At 47.4% G+C, this 18,066-nt stretch overlaps 1 protein-coding gene across 6 annotated transcripts in view; it reads right to left on the reverse strand.

Moving 5' to 3' along the window:
- MARF1 (meiosis regulator and mRNA stability factor 1) overlaps nucleotides 1-18,066 on the reverse strand; it is an 891,622-nt gene that overhangs the window by 54,760 nt on the left and 818,796 nt on the right. For all 6 annotated transcript variants that reach the window (XM_085632075.1, XM_085632071.1, XM_085632074.1 and 3 more), the window contains one exon: nucleotides 3,189-3,359. In XM_085632075.1, the coding sequence (XP_085488201.1) occupies nucleotides 3,189-3,359 (171 nt within the window). The remainder of the gene's footprint in view (nucleotides 1-3,188; nucleotides 3,360-18,066) is intronic.

Here is an 18,066-nt window from a genome sequence, read left to right on the forward strand (position 1 = left end):
GTAGCCCCTGCTATCGGTTTGAGCTGGACTATGCACAGGGACAAAAATGTGCCCCCAGTGCAGACATCAAAGCACTGAGTGCACCCACCCAGTCCCAATACACTAAAGCTTGTCTGGGAGATGGTCACAACTCCCTGTGATAGGAAACCTCTGGCTCTGGGTGGGACGTAGAGGGGCACCCCTTCCATAGCCATGAAAGGGGTGAAAAGCTGATTGCGCCAGACAGGCGGAGAGGCCCAAGGTTGTCTGCTTTTTCGCCAAAAAGGCGACGGCCATCAAAGGTCATGTCCATCAAGGTGTTCTGGATATCCCCCGAAAAGCCAGTGGACCTCATAAAGGCGTAGCGACGAAGCGCTACCGACGTTGAAATGGTCCTGCCCAGAGAGTCTGCGGTGTCCAGCCCACAACGGATTGTAAACTTTGCTACATCTCTCCCGGCAGCAACAGCCTGGGAGAGCACTGCCCAGGCCTCCTCCAGACACTGAGGCAGCACTTGCGCCACCGTATCCCACACTGAGTGCGAATAACGGCCCTAAAGACATGCAGTGTTTATGGACCGCAGTCCTAAGTGGGCGGAAGAGAATCTTTTTTTGCCAAGGTGATCCAGCTCAACCCATACATAGTCAGTCGGATGGAGAGCCCCATAACAAAACACCTACTCCTCAACATAAGGAAAAATTAGAACGAACCAATAGTCCCTACAGACTTTTGTGACACGAAAGCCGAAATCCAATGGGAATGTCCCGGTGCAGCAAGCCTCTGCCCCGACCTGTGTATCAACCACCCGGCTGAGATAGAAAGATACCTCATGAGTCCATATCTTGTTTCCCACCGCCGGAGAGGGAACGCAGCACCTCTGATCTCTCCCTTGCCATAGCTGCTGGGTCCGGCCTGTAAGGTGTGGGTCTCAAGCCTCGTCTAGGACCGTGGTTGTTCTCACCCCAGGCTCTCTCCGCCGAGGGGCGCAGTGAGGAAGAGTCCAGGGGAGATTATAAGCCTCGGTCAAGAAGCATATCTGGTGGGTCTTGCCTTTCAATTGGAAGAGAAAGTGAAATGGATGGGCCCAGGAGTAGGAGATGCCCTGAGAGCGAAGGTGGCCATTGACTGGACGGAATTCTTTTTGTTTCAAGAGTGTGGATGCTGCTAGACCTTGGAATAATTGACGGGGGTGGCCACGAAATAGTAGCTTCTGGTCGGAGCGGGCTGCCCTGAGGATCGCTTCTTTGTCCGTGAAGTTGTGGACGCAGACTAGGCTATCCGCCAGCGCACGTGGCGGCGCCCTGGGGAGGGGCCAACTCTGACATCTGTCTAACTTGATGCTCTTAGTTACTATGTCACCCATGATGCTTCCAAATAGCTCCTGCACATATCCTTCCAGGTCTGTACCCTCATCGCCCATACGGGCCCCCCCTAATGCAGATATTATTTCTACACGACCTGTTTTCCAAATCTTCGGTGTGTGCTTGAGGTCCAGCTGTCGGTCCTGGAGGCGAATGATTTCTTGGAGGAAATCAATTTCCGCATCTCTAGTCAGGGAGCCCTCTTCCAGGGCCGCCACTCTATCCCCCACCTCGTCGATATCTCGGCACGCCTCTGAGCTCTAAAGTGAGATCTTTTTTAACCATTTGAAGGTCCTCCAGGAGGTAAGCGAATAGTGCTTCTAGGAACTTGCGGGTGACTGTGCTGTCCACTCCCCCATCTCCGCTCGATTGCTTCAAGTCTTCAGCTGGCGCTTTCTCATGCTGGGCATTTTTTGGGCCCTTGAACAACGTGCTTAACGGATCTGTCCTTGTTCTTGGCGGTGGCCATGCTCCCTCTCCTCTATGGCAAAAAAGAAAGGAGGTTCCCGATGAAGGGCACACCAACAGCCGGATCACCGGGGGCCCTACTGGAACGGGGCAACGAGGCTGCCGGATTGCTCAACTGCAGCGGTCTGCCTTTAATGAGGGGTCCCTGTAGAGACCTGATGTCCCAGGCCGGCCAGTCACAATCCGCACACCCTACGTGGGCCGCGGATATGAGGTGAGCACCGTGAATGCAGGCTAAATTGCAATGCCGTGAAGTGCTGGGCCACGCCCTGCCGGTGACCCCCACCTGCTATGGGTGCGGTCAATGGTGATTCCCAGAGACAGCCCGAATAGGCCCCAGATCTGCCAATGCAAAGCTGGTAGGTCCTGATGGCGTAGGGCCAGATACCAGCTGGGCCTCAAGCTGCCTGAAGCAGGGATGCTCCCTCTCTGTGAGTTCCATTAAAGGTCGGCGAGGAAGAGAGGCCCAGAGGGCAGTTAGGAGGGATCCAGGGCATTGCACAGTTAACAGGCCAAGACTGAGGAAATCTGGTCCACGCACCCCCTGCCGCGGGCCTCAGAGCACAGCCCTTTGTGCTTAATCTACGGGGCCTGGGAGGCGCTGGCGGTTCACTGAAGCCACGGGTGTGGGGTTGGGGGTTAATCGCCTATGCGGGGGGGCAAATGTGGAGGTAGCTCACCCACCACCAAGGCTCGCAGTGTCTCCAGGCCCTTCACTCTGTGCTGGGCCGCTCCACTTGGGTGCGCTGTCTGGCGCCAACCGATTGCTAGGCCGTCTATGTAGTAGCCCCCAGACCGGGGGGGACAGACTGCCTCTAACTCCACTCCAGCACTCCCTCTGTGACACAGGCTACGACCGGAGAGCAGTTAACAGGGCCGGGCAAGCCGTCACATGTGCGGTTTCAAACGGGGAGCCGCCTCTGGTACCACGCAGATTATGGAAGCCTTGCCTGGAGGTCACACGACAGGCCGCCGCTCTCGTCTCATTCGGGTCTCGCCGTTACTCGGCGTCGCTCGTATCTCCGGACTGCACCACTCTCCCTCGGATGCCGTGTGGCCCCCTTCTGAGTGCGCGACAAGCCGGGGGAAGCTGATTTAGGTGCTTTTACTGGGGCAGGGAAGGAGCACGAGAAAGACACGTCAGCTCACTTTTCCATCTCGGACACACCCCCCGTAACTAATAAATTTTTAAATGTTCGGCGTTCTTGACACTGTAGGCAAGTACATTCAAATGTATGGAGCTATGGACTATGCATCATAGGAACCCAGTAACTAGAAATGTTAAAATGAGCAACTTTAACACCGTTTCTGATTTGCAAAATCTTTTCTTGTACAAAACAAGTCATGCAGATTTATTTAGATCTAAAATTTACAACATACCATTGTGTTTTGGAAGATGCTCCTCAAACCGTATGAGATCAGCAGACTGGACAAGAACTGGATCAGGTCTCAGCTGTGGAGAAGGGAGGCAAGAAGGTACAGGTCCACACAGGAGATCCACAGGAGAAGTGTTGGTGAGGCACATAAGCTCCTTCTCAAACTCATTTGATTCTGTAAAGTCAAAAAGGCCACATATCAGTGAATAAAATGGCAGTTCACTTACTCACAGAAGGTGCAACAGATTGCAGACGAACATTTTTCAAGTAGCTGAAACTTTAATTAATCTGTTTGAATGGGTACTCCTCATGGTGCTAAATGCAATGTGCAGACACTTGTTGGTGCTATGGCTGCTACAGGGTCTCAGGTAGTGCTGTGCACTGCTGGAATTTTTGTTGTGTTCTACACTGCTGGGGCTCTAGTAGTGCTGTGTGCTGCTGGGCCTATGGTAGTGATGTTTGCTGTTGACCTGTGGTGAATGCTAGAGCTGTGGGCGCTTTGTGTTGTAGGTGCTCTGCGCTTCAGGGTCTCTGGCACTGCTATGTGCTGATGGTTCTTTAAGCACTCTTTGCTGCTGCTGCAGCTCTGGTAGTGCTGTGCACCACAGGGGCTTTGTCAGTGCTTTTGGCTGTTGGGGTGGTTAGCGTTTGGGGCTCCTGGGCTCTAGTAGGGCATTCTACTGCTAGGGTCTGGCAGTGCTCGCTGCTGCTGGATTGGGGCCCATTGTTAGTGCTATTGCAAGGTCTCAAGTAGTGCTGTGCACTGCTGGGGTTCTCGTAGGGTTCTACACTGCTGTGGCTCTGGTGGTGCAGCGTTGTGCTGAGTGTTTCTAGATTCTGGCTGTGCTCCATGCAACTGGAGCTCTGATGGTGCTTTATGCTGCTTGGGCCTTGCCAGTGCTGTGTGCTGCTGGAGCTCTGGCTGAGCTGTGTGTTGCCAGCAGAAGTGCTTTAGGCATGAGCTAGCTGGGCTCATGCCAAAGGTGCAGAACCTTCTGAGGGGTGCATGGAGCTGTATGCATGGAGATCATGCAGCAGTCTACCTCTGACCTGGCTCCAGCAGTTTAAGCCACTCTGCAATTCATCATTCTTTTTTTCTTATGCAGACTACAGGCCCCCTGTTTAACATCCTCTTTCCCTACCATCTCCTTCACACCCTTTCACTTTTGACCAGTCACCTACAATTTAGAGCAAGAAGGCATGAATGTGTGGGGCTATGGGTGACTGAGGCAAGGGCAGGCTAATCAGCCAAGGCGTGAGCATTAAAACAAAAGGTCCAACCTGCGCTCTACTTACGTCTAGAATCGGGGTATATAGAACAGCAGCCAGCCAGGCAATATAGGTCTCATTTGGGAGCAGCAAAAACAAAAATGCTAATTAATGTCTTTTAAATGTGAAAATGTTCTGTTCACAAGTACAAAATTGCTGTGTTTAAGCTCTTCCGTTTTTGTTTGCATTCTTATACTTGCAGTTTTGTTTGTCTTCACTATAAACACAGGAGTATGAGTACTAGGATGCAAAGAAAATGTATTTGCAAAGTCAACGTAGTTATTGGTTTGCATTTTGTCTATCTTATATAGCCTGGGCACCTGGAATTTTGGAATAATGTAAATTTGTGGCTGCTGTGTTTTCCGCATAATAAGTATGTTGCGCATGAGGCACATATTCCATCACCAACTGCATAATCTGCAGATTTAAAAAAAAAAATCACATTTCTGGTTCAAACTGATAAAAAGTTACTAAAAACGCAGAAAGAGGTTTTGCCATGCAGTCGAAGGCCTTTTGCAAAGGTTGACTAGTTTATTTTTTGTTGCTTTTTGTTGTATTTAGGTTTTAAACTGGTACTAATGGGGTGAAACCTTCGCCCAGACAGCGTATGCCTATGTACAATTAACAAAAGAAGAAACTAATACTATCACAATATGTGCCCCATTATGCTGAATAATTTGGCTCGTCTTGCTGCATAATTTAGTCAGCAATGTCTCAAACTGTTCCTCCCATGCCACATAATTCCAATGGCCCTGTCTAAAGCAAGTTGCAGTCTACAGCTAGGACGAAATGCAGGTATGGATGAGGTGCCAAATTTGATCCCGCCCAGGGCGCGGACTGAACAAACGCCGGGCCTGGGTCCCGGACTCGGGCAGTCCACGTGCTGCTTGGGCGGGACGCGCATTCACCACATCGCCTCCTTAATTCATACCGCCTTAAACTCCGCCACCTTAAAGATTGCCATTTACCACCCCCATCATGGCAGCAGATGGGGCGTGGAAGCGGAACGTGCAGTGATTTTTGCATCAAGTTAATAAGATCCGTGATCTGTCGCATGGTATTTAACTAGTACAGAAAAAAACACTTCTAATCCCATCTGTGCAACGAACGCCTCCGGCGTCGAGAGAAGCTCTCGGCAGCAGTATCAGGACCTCCCAAGCACGAGCGCGGTGCTCTGCGAGTACTTATTCAGAGCCGGCACTTTACAAACGCCTGGGTACCCCGATGCGTTGCTGTGTGTGCGTGCACCGCAACACGGGGTCAGTCGCCAGAGCTGACACAAGGCCATCTACCATCTAGTGTCAAGGTTACAACAAGCGCTGAAAGACAAGCGCGGCCATCTACAGCGTTTAACTTACGGGAGCGAGCAGCGGCGGGCACGATAATTGCAGACAGATGGCGCCGCTTCTCGCTTCCGCAAGGTAAACGCTGTACATGCACGAGAGCTCATTGGAAACAGTGCAGAACATGCACAAGTTTTCACAAAAGCCCGGAGTGATTCCAAGAGGTCACTGCAAAGCAGCGCTTGCGCGCTGCATAGGCAAGACCTAAAAAAGTCATGCCGGATCCACTGGAAAAAATGTGGATTCATTGTTCTTTAGTCTTCAAGAGAGGGGTGTACTTAGTAATCGGATTGGATTAAATAAGTGTAGGGACATGAAAAACACCAATATGAGGAATTTGAGGGAGGACATAAAATAACAAGTTGAAAGGTAAACAAATCAAATGCGGAGGACAGAGTAGAAGGAAAAGATCATTTACAAAGCAAAGTCCTAGTCTTGGCAACAGGCAACATGGTAACTGCAGAAAGTTCTTCAAACCTATAAATGCTCCCACCCCCAATGGAAATGAGTCAGTGTAGGAAAGTGCTCCTTTTTGACATGATCACCACCACTCTTGGCCAGGTATTTGATGCGATTTCGACTAGAAGGGCGCACTGTTCCTGTTAACCAGGTCCCAAATGCCAGAACTCTCTCCCAAAACTGTACAATTGTCTCACGCCAAATGGCAATACCTTTTACACATTCTGTAAGTCCCTAGTAAATGGTATTCCTGGGGTCTAGGGCCAGATGTATCAGAGTCGCTGCTGCAGCACAATTTCTGCCACCCTAAGGGACTCATAACCAAACACAAGCAAGGCTACCATTACAGGCTGCATATTTTGGTGCAGACAAAAGTGAAAACATGACAAAACACACATCCCTGAGTGAATATTTGAAGGTATGATAGAATGCACACCTAAAGTTCATATTGTTATATTGTGATAAACAATGGTCAAGGCATGATTTCAAAAACAGTTGGACAGAATACAGAACAATGTCATACATTCACCCCAGTACAGAGATCTAGGCCTAAATCCATCGTTGTTTTGCTCCCCATGCCATTCCAGTTTGAACCCAGCAATCTACAAAATCAGTCTTGACCCTGCATCCAATGGGAACATTCCAGCGGAGCTGCCAGGCCAGGTCCTTCCTGGACTTGAAGCAAGCATCCTAGGACCGGTTTTAGGGTTTCACCCCTCATCAGCCAGGACAGCTTGACTCCAGTGGCATGGAGAGCACGGGACCCACATCTGGGCATACCCGCCCCACTCGGGGTGACAAATGCAAAAAGAACAGTGGATGGACAGAATGCAGAACAATTTCATACATTCACCCCAGTACAGAAATTTGGGCCTAAATCCATCGTTCGTTTGCTCCCCATGACATTCTAAAGTCTAAACTGGGGTGGCATGGTGAGCAAAAGAACGATGTATTTAACCCAGATCTATTGACTGAGGTGAATGTTTGAGTTGCTCTACATTCCGTCCTTCTGTGCATCTTTTGCAAGGCACGATTTCGTCATGCAAACTCCCCTTACGATCTGTCCCAGTAGCACAAGCAATTCACGGATTAATTGGTGTGCTGTCGCAAACCAGGTCCAAGATGCAAAGCCATGTGGACATAAAACTAAATAAGATCAAAATCCAATTTAATCTAGGTAATCTATGATAATCCATTTTATTGTGATTCTTCAAACATTTCAAAAACTGAACAGAGGCAAAGGGATTCCCGTTTTTTCAAAACCACAGAAGTGTCCATCCAGGCTTATTTCAGTAGCAAGTTAGAATACACTTTTCATCCTAGTTAACCATACAGATATTCGCCAAATTAATTTCAGGCCAAAGGCCCTTCGTCAGGAGTAACTGTAGTATAACATACATTGTCATAGCCAATAGGTCTCGCCTTTGGAACCTTATAAGTGATTAGCCAGAGATATTGGCAATGTTTTTATGGTATATTGTAGAGCACTGTAGCTGCTGCTATATAGCACAAACTCGACCCGAAGGTTTTGGAGCGCTTTACATGAGCACTAGTTACGCTACACAAGGACACTTTAATGAGCCTGTGCACGCGAGAAGGATTCTGCGAAAGGTTGCGTGCAGTGGCCACATACCGGCTGTCAGCTGCTGGGGCAGAGATAACCAAGCTTTTATAGTAACGACTGTGCCCCACACGTAGTGCAGCACAACGCCGGTCAACCTAACTCTCCCTCCATGATACCAAAGGTCACAAATGTATTCACGGATTAAGTGGTTTATAGGTCTTCAAGTAAAGCAGGGGAGCCGGGCTCCTACTGCTCATTACGGCACAGTTCAAGCCTTATAATCTTGATTTCAGAGTACATGACCACACAATCCTCAACTTATCAAATGCTCGGCAAATATATCTATGCTGGAAGATTGAGTTATAATGGACCCGTGGCTGTCCTAAGGTAAAGAACGGGTCTGCAGCAGTCTCCCTCATGAGCTGTTTCAGAAACCACCCCACCCTCCGGGGGGATTCTGCATCGAGGTGTGAGCTGCAGGAGGAGTTGTTCAACTTCATTTTTAAACTAAAATAAGTCATGCATTTTAAATAGTACATGATAGTAAGTGGTCATATATGGATTGAAGATGTAGCTAGTCTCTACTGCTAATGCATCCATGTTTTTGCCTAAAAATACAATCAAAAATATTAAAATATAAAAAAAACACTAGTGGGGCTATATATTAAGGACAGTGGCAGTTACTATCCTCTGACTTTCTGACAACAGTTATTGGGTTAGATTAGTCATTCAATATCTTCCGGCAGTACAAATTCATGGTACCATGGCATCTTTGTTACTTTTGTATTGGGATTATGGCATCGACAGAAAAGGAATTAAACGAGCAAACCTACTTTTTGATGGTCTCGGTAGGCAAATCGTTTACTTGCATGAACTATCACAAAATTAGATATTTTTTTCTCCAAAATGTTCTCTGTATTTCTTCCAGAGTTTTTCAAGCACTAAAAAGATGTATTCCCAGCTTGATCATTTGCGTGGGGGCAACACAGCCACAAATGATGTAGTCCTGCGGACATAGTACTCTGCAGGTAGAGACGAGGGCTATGCTGCTGAATCGTATAGCATTTATTTAGCCCCAGAAACACCTGAATATTGTTAAGACCATTCACCTCAGCTTCTGCGCCGCGCAAATACTTCAGACGTGGGTTTGTGGTGGGGGAGGGGGCGCGGGATGGTTTTCTCTGCACGCGCTGGCCCTTAAAAAAAATTACATTTGCAGGTATTGCGCGCAGCCTTCAGCTCTTCTTATTCATAAACAAATTTGTACCTTCCTTGGGGTAGGTAAACCCCCCTATTAAGCGACGCTCCAGGGAGGGGGGCATAAGCCTTACTTTAGTTGGCTGGTTCCCCCCAATCTTCAAGATGGCAGGGACAGAGTTGTGCTTCACCTCAACTCCCCCACCTGAGGGGTGGGGTTGGCAAAGGTGGGCACACCTCTTCTAACTTGGTTTTCCTGCTGATTCTCCCGTCCAAAGATGGGGGGTCAAAACCGGTTTGGGCCAGTTACTGGGAGCAGCAAATGGCTGGGGTATCTCACAAAGCCGACAAGCTGTTGAAGCTTCCCCTTCGTGGACCCTGCCCATCTGGTGTAAGAGGCTTAGCAACTCAACCCAGGATGTGTTTTGTTTCAGGACCCAGAGAGCAGCAGGCTCTCGACCCAGGGATCCCGAAACATGTCTGGTGGTGGCAGCTGTCGAGCAGCCACTCAGACAGGGCACTAGAGTTAGGACGTTTATCAGGGGGCATCTCTAAGATGCCTGCTGATTGCATTTTTCATTAAATCTCACACTGGCATCAGTGTGTTTAATGTGCTGTGAAGTTGGATATCAAACTTCCTAGTTTTCAGTAAAGCCATTATGGATCTGTGGAGTTAGTAATGACAAACTACCAGACCATATATTCTTTATGGCTTTACTGCACTTACAATGTCAAAGAATAGAATAGGGTGTGCCATGTCAACTCTTCACTGCTCTGCACCAAAACACGCAGCCTGCATGTTTGGTGCAGAGCAAAGTAAAGAGTCAACATGGCACACATCCCTGTGTGCCATTTCTACAATTCACTGCCTATGGCATAGGTAAGGCACCCCTCTAGCTGGGTATTCTACCACTGGTGAGGGTACAGGTGCATGATCCCTGTACCCCTACAGTGTCTACGTCCATTCTTAGACATTTTAAGTGCAGTAAAGCCATAAAGAGTATATGGTCTGGGAGTTTTTTATTACGAACTCTACAGCACCATAACAGCTTTACTGAAATCTGGGAAGCTTAATATCCAACTTCACAGCACATTAAACCCACACTGATGCCAGTGTGGGATTTAATGAAAAATACAATCATAGGGCATCTTAGAGATGCCACCTGAAAAACGAACTAACTCTAGTGACCCCCAGACATATTTCTGGACCCGGGGTCGAGAGCCTCCCACTCTCAGGGTCCTGAAACAACGCACATCCTGGACAGAAGGGCCAAGTCTCCTCCCCCCAGGATGGGCAGGGTCCACGAAGAGGAAGCTTTAAAGACTTGTCGCCTTTGTGAGCTACCCCAGCCATTTACAGCTTCCAGCAACTGCCCCCCATCGGTTTTGACCCCTACCTTGGGTGGGAGAATTGGCCGGAAAAATCAAGATAGGAGGAGAGGTGTGCCCACATTTGCCTATCCCTCCCCTCAGGTGGGGGAGGCATGGCGAAGCACAACTCTGAGTCTCAGCCATCTTGCATATGGGGGTTCCAGCCAACCAGATAGGCTTATGCGCCCCTCCCACTGGAGGGTGGCATAATAGGGGGTGTACCCACCCCAAAGAAGGGACCCATTGGTCCTGACCTTTACCTACCAGTAACACCCCTAAATCTAGAATTTTGGGGCATCCCGAACCTTGCCTCCTCAGACCAGAACCGACCAGAAGGAGAAGGAGGACCAAAGAAGCAGTTATGAACTAAGAAGTCACCACCGCGAACCTGCTCCAGCGAAATCTCGGTGTGTCCTGCAGCCAGCAGCCCTCAAGAACCTGTAGGACCAGCCCTGTCTTCCAAAACCAAGACTTCGTCTCTCGTGAGCACCAGATTTGCTCACCCGCAGACTCCTGCTCTGAACTCTGCACCAGACACCCACGGCACAAGTTTGAGTGGCCCAACACCAAGAGGAGGTCTCCCCAGCAATCCTGATCTGGGATCTGGTGATCCCTGACCTACAAGTAACCTGACCCACAGTACACCTAATCCTGCGATATCGACAGTTAAAGGGTTTCCAATATTTTCCAATTTCCTAGAGTGTGTTCCCTATCACTACTCAAAAAGTCGTGGTGTATCAAATTAAAAGTGTCATAAAAACCATCATAACGCGATTTCTACCAAGGCCATGCACCTGATGCCCCATGGCCTTGGGTGGCCCAACCGACAGTGTTCCGGCATCCCACGACATCCCAGCTTACCTTTCCAACCGGTGGGAGCCTCCAGAAAATCTTTGTGCCCGAGCCTGCAGTGTGTTTTCTGACCAGAGCTTCCCCATTGAAACCAACAGGGCTCCCGATGTCAATCCAGCACCAGCCGCCCCAGTGTCACCGTGTGCTATCTTGTATCCCCTTAGCTAAACTCTATGATCTTTGCTCCCACATCCAAGTGGCGTGCCCGTGAGCAGCCACCAACCGGAGGTGCCCTATCCCCATTGGATCACATTGAGCCTCAGCACTCTGCACCCGGCCGCCCTAGTGCTGCTGAGTGCGCTTTTTGAGTGCCACCTTGACCACGGGGAAACCCTTGTCCTAACCGCAGAAACTCGACGCCAAAGCCCGTTTCCTTATCTGCAAATCAATAACCTCATTTTCTCCATTGGATTGTATTTACTGTTTTCCTCTGAAAAACTTCCAAAGTGTTGAGGGGAAACAAACTGTTTTTGTGAAAAATGTTTCACCTACCTTTGGTTTAGGAAATGTCCCAGTGTAATATTTAGGCATATGACAGAGTAAAAAAAGTAATTAAAAAGTAATTACAAAGTAACTGCAAAATCATTTCAACTGTTTCTGAACATTTGACACCTGTAACAAAGCCAACTGCATTCAACTGTATTATTCTTGAAAAGTACTATTTTACTTACCTGCATCAAGTCCTACTTGGTTCTAAAAATAAAATACAAGAAATATTTTTATACAAAAACAGTTGGTCAGAGTTCTACCCTCTGATTGCCCACACTACCACAAATAGAGAGTAAGGTATTATCTACTTTTACTTCTGTAAGCCTTTGGGGATCCACTGGACTATGCACACTACACCTTATTTTGGTATAGTATATACATAGCCAGCTTCCTACAGCTACTGGACAGGTGGGACATTTAGCTAGTCATGTAGGTGTGCCCACCCCAAGACTAGTGCCACTCGTAAATGACCTATTCTGTGGTGGACACGGCTTTTCAGTTAGCCATCCTTGTGTTGGCAAACTTAGGAAAGAACCCTGAGGACTCCGGAATCACCAAAACCTGCCGCCGCCAAGGACTACTGCACCCGAGCCCCCAACCCATGCCGAAGTGTGCCAACAGTGTCAGCGTGGTCCCCAAGCCCTCAAGGGACAGAGTCCATCGTGGATTGACCACTCGTGGGTTAGATGCCTGAATCTGTTTGCATACCCCCTCATACACAAGTGTTGCTGTACAAAGAAACCAGACATCCCAAAGACCCTGTGCATCCGGAGGCCCATCCTGGGATGAGGACCAAAGGTGCCCCCATGTCCCCTAACATTGCAAGACCAGAAACCACTCGTTTGTTTCACAGGACTGACTTCTCATTACCTCCCTGCAGTCTATTTGTGACTGGACCGAACCCCATTGGATTGCATTGGGCACCCAACCCTGTTAAAACCACTGCACCCAGCCCCCTAGTGCTGCGGGCGGTGACCTGCTGGTGCTGCCTTGAACCTTGCCCCTTACTCACCTTTAATCCAAGAGACTGGTCTCAGTAGTCGCTGCAAAGAACTAGTAAACCGCAAATGATTTTCACCCTATAGCTTAACATTACAGTCTTCAAAAGTTGCACTGTTTCGACGTTTTAAATACAAACTTATTTACCTGAACAAATTGCTTCTGGTGCCTAAATATATAACTTCACTGACCTTGCTGGGAGTGCTGCTCCTGTTTGCCTGTCCGTTTTCTGGCCACTTCGCCACGCCTCGCGGCCTCCGCTTCGCGGGAGCCGCTCGCAGGCAAGAGACCTTGTTGGGGATCCAGCCCTTGGTTTTCACTCGTGCATTGGAGCACCAACTCGCCTTCAGGGACATTACAGCTGACACCAAGGACAGAGGCGGGACTGCGAGGACCAGCGTGCTCAGCGGCGCTGATCGGCCGCAGCTGGTCCTCTTCCCGCCCCCTCCACCTGTTAAAATCACTGCGGAGTGGGAGCTGCTTGGGTAACTTCACTGACCTTGCTGGGAGTGCTGCTCCTGTTTGCCTGTCCGTTTTCTGGCCACTTCGCCACGCCTCGCGGCCCCCGCTTCGCGGGAGCCGCTCGCAGGCAAGAGACCTTGTTGGGGATCCAGCCCTTGGTTTTCACTCGTGCATTGGAGCACCAACGCGCCTTCAGGGACATTACAGCTGACACCAAGGACAGAGGCGGGACTGCGAGGACCAGCGTGCTCAGCGGCGCTGATCGGCCGCAGCTGGTCCTCTTCCCGCCCCCTCCACCTGTTCTTCTCCCTGATAATCAGTGATAGCAACGCGCACTCGGGACGCGCGCGGGGCAAAGACCGGGGCTAAGACTGGGCAAAGACAGGGCCGTTTTAGGCCGTTATAGACCGATTAAGACCGGACCGGGCCATCCCTCTTGGTTATATTTTCTTTTATTTGCGTTGTTTAGTTGCGCTTGTGTTTTAATTTTAAACAACCTATAGTTTAAATAATGTCTGTCCGTGAAACTAGGAGTAAGTCTACCAAATCCGTGAAAAAGGCTACAGGGACCCTGGATGATTTTATCACAAGGACTAGCCTTTCAATTGATAATGAGATTACTAAACTCCAGCATAGAGTATCCTTGGAGCTGGAGTCTGCAAGGAGGCTCTCTACCGAACTAGTATTAGGGAAAAAATCCTCTCTAGGTAGTATTGCCTCCTCAAAAACCCCTGAGCGCACTACTGGCCCCACACCAATTATCACCTTGGTCGAGGTTCACTCTACTGCTGAGGAAACAACTCCCTCTATTAATCAAGACTTTGTTCCCTCGGGCCCCTCTGTCAGTGTTGTATCTGAAAGCTTTCCATCTTCGGACCCACTGATAGGGAATATCGTGGGTAGTAAAAATGGTGAGAAGCAAAAGGTATTGGTGGAAACAGACCCGATTAAAAGCCAGGTGCCTGTTAAGACATCATTAAAACATAAGAGAAAACGGAAACATATATCTGCGTATGCTAGAAAAAAGGCGAAGGTAGCCTTTAGCCAAAATATTATAGGGGGGGCCCCGCAAACACTCAATGTAAGTATTGCTAACAATATGTCTGACCAAGCGCCTCTAATTGTTCAAAGCGTCAATGCTAGTACAGATGAGCAAAACTCGGTCATAATGACTGACCACTCTGTCAATGAGGGCCAGAGAAATTCTTTGAATATGGTAGGACAGGAAGAGGGAAGGGAAGAGCTTTTAAAACTGGTATGGGATACGCTTAAGAAACTACTCAGGCCATTAGAAGTGAGGTTAACTGGCATTGAGAATCAGTTGCTTGAGGTAGAAAAAAGTGTTATTACACTATCTAGCTTAAGTCTCAATTGCACTGATGTACCCATAGTGTCTATGCAAGCACCAGTTACTGCTCCTGTGATACCTCTGAATAAAAATCCAACTAGCATACAGCAGCAAAAAGAGGAAATAGTTAAAAGAACAAATAAAACATCGATAACAAATACATTAGTTACATCAAATATAATTCCCTCGACCTCGTCATCTGTAAATACCTCTAACAAATCTCTGCTGAAGGGTCATGTTCAAAGCAAAACGCCTCAATTACCAAATGTTGCTACTACCCATTCTGCTATCCCCAACACCCCTGTTCCACAGAAATCCACATTTAATCTACCTGTCAGCAATAAATCCTTGACTGATAGATCTTTTGCCAATGTTCCTAATAAGCCAAACAATCAATCTGGCCATGCTTATAACAACTTTAAAGGAGGGTATATAGATTTACCACCTGAGGCAAGCCCATTTGTAATTGTTCTTACAGGGGTACCTGAATTAGAAAACCAATATGAGGAGAACTTTCAATCTCTAAAAAATAAAGTGATCTATTGGTTAAATTCGAATAAACCCATTCCGAATCATATGAAAAGTAAAATCCTCATGGTTCGTAGGGTGCCGTGGGTAGGACCCATGGCTAAATCAATTATGGGTGACTGCATAGTCATTTCTTTTGAGGAACCCCATAGTGTTGAACAGATTTGCAAATGGAAATCATATGGAGATACACCACCCATTGAAGCCAGGCCTCTATCGTTTTTTTACCCCCCACCTAGGCCCATACAATATGGGTCCAATTGGAACACTGTCAAACAGTGTCACGGCTATGTACCCAACTTGGCTAGACAGGCAGATCGAAATATGTGGTCTGGTATTCCCACCTTTAACAGGTTCAGTTGTCTAGATGCTGTCGATTGACTTGGGACTATGCCAGATTGTATTCCCAAGTTATATGACACCTACTGTACACTAGTTAATAAGTCTTATTACCACCAGAGCAAGGAAAGGTCTCTAGCAGCTGATAAAGTATGTCACGACCTGGATGTGGGTTGCCTAGATGGGGGAACCAATACTATAGTAAGAGATGTGGTCATTGAGACAGAGAATCAAACTGCCGATATACAGTTAGGTAATGTTAATCATCAGCCGGTACTTATGCCGGCTTTTGATGATCAAACCTGTTCCAGTAATAGACTGACCCCACGTTTTCTCATTTTGTCTTGGAACATTGCTGGTGTTGGTAAAAATCTTAAGGATCCTGAATGGGCTGATTATGTTGATACTAGTGACCTTTGTTTATTGCAAGAAACATGGGCAATAGATGTTCCTCATAGAGTCGGATACAAAACCTATGGCACTGAGGCAGTTCAGTCTGATAGGGGGAGACCGTCAGGGGGGTTGATCATATGGCTTAAAATCACCTTGGTTATGAGGGTTGAAATTATAGAGACAGGAACACCCGATATTCTGGCCCTAAAAATTGTACCCCCAAATGGAAATGAATGTTACATTGTCAACGTCTATAATAGACCACTTGCCCATTCCAAGGTCTCACCTACTTTGGAAACACTGGATCTCTTTTTGAAAAAGGTAGTTGGAGATACCCCGGTAATTTTGGGAGGCGACCTAAACTGTAATTTCGAACCGGTTTCTGGTATTAATGACGTCTTTGAGGATGAGGACCAGGTGTACAAAATTCCCCAGCTTGAAACCTCAAACTTTGTTAAGTGTTCCACTTTGGCCGTTCAATTGCTTAGGCTAACGGCAGATCATGGTCTAAGAGCATGTAACGGCCGCCTTCCTTCGGACCTGACAAAACAACCAACTTTTGCGAAATCCAATAGTAATCTAGATTTCATACTTGTTTCACTTAACCTTTGGCATTATTTGATTGACTTAAAAGTGGCAAGTAGGGAGGAAAGTGATCACTACCCTTTAGAACTTTACATTGATGTGCAAATGTTTAGTGATATTACTACCAACCTAGCTACTCTATCATCTGAGACCACCAATGGCAAAATGTGTGAGGATGTACACATAAATAATAATAGACGTGTAGTAAAATGGCCATATATTTTGTCTGATGGCAAGGCCCTAGCATCGGTGTACTCTCTCCTTGGGGAAATGTTTGGACCTATAGCTGGACAATCTTTTCTACCTGTCCACTTTGATCACTTTATCGAACTACACAATGTTTTCTTCAGTGAACTAAAAACTTGCTTGTCAAAAATGCCAAGGAAAAAGCAACAAAATATAAGAGTGGGAAGTCACGGAAAACTATGGTACGATCACTCATGCAGGTTGGCCAAGAGAAACCTCTTGCTTGCTATTAAAAGCAAATCAAAAGAAGGAGTCAAACTTGCAAGGGAGGCATATAAGTGTGCCCAAAAAACATCAAAAAAACTATGGGAAGAGTCGATTTGGTCAGAAATGCTAGTTGCTGCAAAAACTAATGATAATGTTGGGTTTTGGAGGTTGGTGGCAAATGAGGGGCATGCAGGCAGAGCTTTAAAAGACACGTTTTTGGATGAAATGACATGGGTGACCCATTTCACATCCCTTTACAAACAATATGATGGTGATGACAACAAGATATTATGGTGCCCCCCTCCTATTGAACCCCTTGACTTCACACTGGAGGAAACAAGGGCGATTAATGAACTAAAAAATAGCAAAGCACCAGGCCCTGACAAAATACCGGGGGATCTTTATAAACACGTCATCGAAGTATGGGCTCCTTATGTAAATCGTTTATTTAATGTTCTGTCTACAAGCTGTTGCTTTCCAGATAGTTGGCGTGCAGCGGAAGTTGTGTTAATCTTTAAAAAGGGGAACAGATCGGTACCTTCAAACTATAGACCAATTAGTCTAATGGACACCCTGCAAAAACTCTATGCCAAACACTTACTGTTTCGGATTAATGATTGGCTGGAGGACTCAAAAATAATCTCTAAATTTCAAGCCGGCTTTAGGAGCAAGACTAGTACCATAGATCAAATATTCAGATTCTGTTGTTTGATCTGGAAGTACGTGCACATTAGGAAAGGTCATTTGTATGTAGCTTTCGTAGATCTGAGAGCCGCATTCGACCTTGTCCCTCGCAACTTGCTCTGGAGGACCTTAAGTGAAGTAGGCTTGCCAGGGTGTCTTTTGGCTCAAATAGTTGAGCTGCATGCTGGAAATTATGCAAACATCAGGTGGGGTCCAAATGGTGAACTGACACGTAACATCCCCATTGAACGTGGGGTTCGCCAAGGGTGTGTCTTGGCCCCTACCTTGTTTTCCTTGTTTGTTAATGATGCTCCCAACTATTTGAATGGTTGTACTAATGATTCCCCGCAGCTTAATGGAGAGAGGGTGCCTGCGTTGCTCTTTGCGGACGACACCATTCTTATATCCCAGACCAAAAAAGGACTCCAGGCACTCTTAAACTCCTTTAGCTGTTATTGCATGACCAAGGGTCTGGAAATAAACGCTGATAAAACGAAATGTATGGCATTAAACCCCAGCAAACCGGACAGAGGGTTTTTGACTTTGA

The sequence above is a fragment of the Triturus cristatus genome, chromosome 10 (assembly GCF_964204655.1).
Source record: "Triturus cristatus chromosome 10, aTriCri1.1, whole genome shotgun sequence".
Classification (NCBI taxonomy): domain Eukaryota; kingdom Metazoa; phylum Chordata; class Amphibia; order Caudata; family Salamandridae; genus Triturus; species Triturus cristatus.